Raw genomic sequence first — 3,612 nt, forward strand, 5'->3', positions numbered from 1 at the left:
ACAAAGCAAATCAATGAGGTGAGGGTGAGCTGCGCAGTATACTTCTTCAGCGTTGCAGCCTGCCGTTAATCATTAAGCCATAATTTTCTCTTTCAGCACCCCAAAAGTAGCATAATCTTTAAAACAATAAAAAAATATACTAAAGATTTCACCTGGAGAATGAAAAGAGAAGCCCATGCAAAGGTAGCTATGATGAGAAGGAGCCTTTAACCCAACCCTTATCGGCAGCCATGGCGGCAGCTGGTGCAGGGGCTGATTGTTGAGTATGAATGTACTTCGTCCAAAACAGCTCCACAAGAGGACCCTTGTAGAGTGTCATCATCATCGCCCCAACTACAGTCACAACAGTCCCAACAACCTTAGCTTGATATATCACCTTCTTGAGGTTCAGCTTCTCCATCCTAAGTAAGAAAAAAACTCAAACTTAGTAAAAACTTCATTCTCAACAAAGCGCAAATCTCTATTCAGTCTCTGCTCTGTCACCTGCAGATCACTGCCATGACGAAAGTCATGGCAGGAAGCATGTTGCTCATGGCACAGGAGAAGGTTGGGGAAGTAAACTTTAGCCCGGCATAGTAGAAGTTCTGGTCTATCACTGGTCCAAGCAAGGCCAGCACAAATATTTGCAGGAACATGGTGAATGTGATTTTAGGTCTAACTTTTCTGTCATTAGAAGCAAAAATTGGTTGAGATTGATGAATTTGAGCAACGAAGAAGGATTGAATAATGAAGCGGAGGAAAATGATGGAAACCTTTCGAGGAAGAGAGCGAATGGGGCGATGGAGAGAGTAGCGAAAGCATGACGATAAACAACTAGTACATAGTGGCTCATTCCATGGTTGAGTGAGACTTTGGTGATGACGTTCATGCCAGCGTAACCGAATTGAAGGGAGATCATGGCGATGTAAGGTTTGCATCTCTGAAAGAAACTGTTGTTTTTACCTTGGCTCAACTGACAGGCCATTTTCTCTTCTTCTTCTTTCTTTATGCAGAGATTGGATTTGAGTACATGAGAAGAGCAAACCTGACTGGTAAGGGAAGCTGGTTCTTGTGCTCTTGAGGGAATGTGGTGATAGCCTTAGCATATTTATAGTAAGGGGAGCGTGCTCAAGTGGGACCTAGGGATTTTTTTCTCAATACTCCCATGGAATGTTCTGTCTCTCTCTCTTTCTATCTCGCTCGCACGCACACACGAATTTAAGCATCAAATCATAAATTTGTCCTAAGAGTTTTTTCATTACAAATTAAAAAAATGGAAAATTTTGAAGGTTTAAATCCACAGTTGCTTTTGGCTGTTTTTGAAGTTGACTTCAGAGGTTCGTTTAATTTAAAGGGCAGGGATTAAGAAAATGAAAGTGGTAAAAAAAATTGAATTTTTTGTGGGCAGTTTAAGAAAAAAAAAAATTGAAATTTTTTGGTTGTGAGAATTTAAAAAGATAAATATTTTTCTTCTGAGGTGGAGAAAAGATTATATTTTTATTTCTAATGAAGAAGAGAGATGCAAATGTTAATGAAAATTTGATAAAATTTTTCTCTCAAATATTTAACTGAAATTAATGAAAGAAAATTAATAGAAATTTTTTTCTTTTTCATATTTTTAGTTGAATTTAATAAGTTAAATTTAAAGTATAAACGAATAATTAATAAAAATACTATTAATTAATATTTTTTAACTCCTTGAAATAAATAGAGGTAAAGAAGGTAAATAATTAATTAGACCTAAAAGAGTAGGGGTTCTGTGCTCTGCTTAGTTAGATAATCAACCATTTGTTTATTATGTTTATGTTCAAATTATAGTAAAAAAAAGTTAATAATAATCAAATGTGTTTATATATATATTTGGATGTACACTCTTGGCCTATCACATGAGGTTTACCTCACATAAGTTCTCCAGGTTCTTTCTTCAATTTGTCTACATAGTCTCTATCTTATTTCTCTCTTTTTTTATCCCTCTTTTTCTAAGAATCATTCCAACAATTGAAGTAAGAGAGCTTTGGAAAGAGACTCTTAAGACAATCATTAGCCAGACTGGCGACTCCGACTTTATGAATAGAACCGAAACACACCTCAAGGGACCTTTTGTCACGGGGTGAGCTACCTGTCAGATTACGTTGATTCACCATCCGCCGAACAACCTAATATCATTCTGGCAATATAAGTTCCTCATCTAGGAGTCAATAGTAAAAAACATGACCAAAGCAGCTTATTGAACCAAGTTCAAACGATCGATGATCAACAAGAACCAATCGACAACCCACAACTCAACATAATTTGATGAATGAGCCCTGCGGAACCAAGACTCGTTAATCTCAGCTAACCCAATGATAGGGTAGTCGAAAAACAAACTCATTTATGTAAATACTCAAAACAAACTATAACACTTCCATTAAAGCAGAAGTAAACTTGTAATTCTATATATTGTACTCTTTTTATCTATAAATATGAGACAATTCCATGAATAAAAGTTCATAAAAGCCAAAGATAGTTAGAAACATTACAACTAAAAATGCCTAAGTGCAAGTTGATGATGCAAAAAATGTTAGTTTAAGACTGAATAGCTAGTTTCAAAGTGATATATATATATATATATATATCTGGGTGTGCCTTTGGGATGGATTCGGATTCAACACAAATATATAAGAATTTTTGGTTATGCTTGTACATAATGAATGTCTCGATGTAAATGAACGGAGATAACATTAAATTTCATATTTGTTCTTTTATTAATATTTTATCGGCAAATATTTAATTATATGCAAAATAAAATAACATAATTATTTGGTTTCTGTGCTTCTTTCCATGCCCTGGAAAATAACTGTTATATCATTTGAAATAATATAAATTCACCTGCCCATTTTATTGGAATCAAAATTTGATCAAAATATTATAAACTAATTCTTTTTCCTGTAAATGAAAGCAGCGCTATGACAATCGAATCTAAAGTTGGACCAAGCACTTATAAAGAAACCTCCCAATAATTGTACAAATTTATGATTTCATTTTCAAATTTTGCCTGTGAAAGAGGAAAAAATATTACATTAGGACTCCTGATGTAATCGGAGTCTAATGGTGGGGCGCCACATGTCAAGTGGACTCCACAATTTTTAACACCGGCCAACACCAGTGTATAACGGTGGAGTCCACTTGACACGCGGTGTCCCATCATCGGACTCGGAATGCAAACTACATTAAGAGTGCTGATATAATATTCTCTCGTGATAGAGAGCAAGAACAATATTTCATCGGAGCATTGAGAAAAAATAATAAATTTAAAACCGAGTATAACGTTAATATAAATTAAGATTTTCGATATTCCAAGATATTAATTCATTCACGCTTTCATTTGTGGCTCAGTAGTTTTTTTTTCTTACTATTAAGTTTTTCATGTTGCTCTTTAGGAAAATTTCCATACATATCACTCATTCTTATGTATCTACATATCTAACATCCAAACTTTTTTTTTATATAATATGCCAACTATGTTTTGCATTAAAATATTAACTTTTTTTTAATAATAATATTTTTTATGTGATATGAAAAATTTGGATGATAACAACTAGGAGAACATGATATAATAAAACAATATATATATATATGCAGAGATTGGATTTG

General features: G+C 33.9%; 1 protein-coding gene across 1 annotated transcript in view; it reads right to left on the reverse strand.

Annotated features, from left to right (window-relative positions):
- The window catches only part of LOC110019407 (WAT1-related protein At5g07050-like), a 1,304-nt gene extending 231 nt beyond the window's left edge, over window positions 1-1,073 (reverse strand). The window contains 5 exon segments of the mRNA XM_020717044.1: window positions 3-59; window positions 153-202; window positions 205-401; window positions 484-663; window positions 753-1,073. Of these exon segments, the coding sequence (XP_020572703.1) occupies window positions 3-59; window positions 153-202; window positions 205-401; window positions 484-663; window positions 753-964 (696 nt within the window). The 5' untranslated portion in view covers window positions 965-1,073.
- Between the last annotated feature and the right edge of the window lie 2,539 nt (window positions 1,074-3,612).

Source organism: Phalaenopsis equestris, unplaced genomic scaffold, assembly GCF_001263595.1.
Source record: "Phalaenopsis equestris unplaced genomic scaffold, ASM126359v1 Scaffold000055, whole genome shotgun sequence".
Taxonomy (NCBI): Eukaryota; Viridiplantae; Streptophyta; class Magnoliopsida; order Asparagales; family Orchidaceae; genus Phalaenopsis; species Phalaenopsis equestris.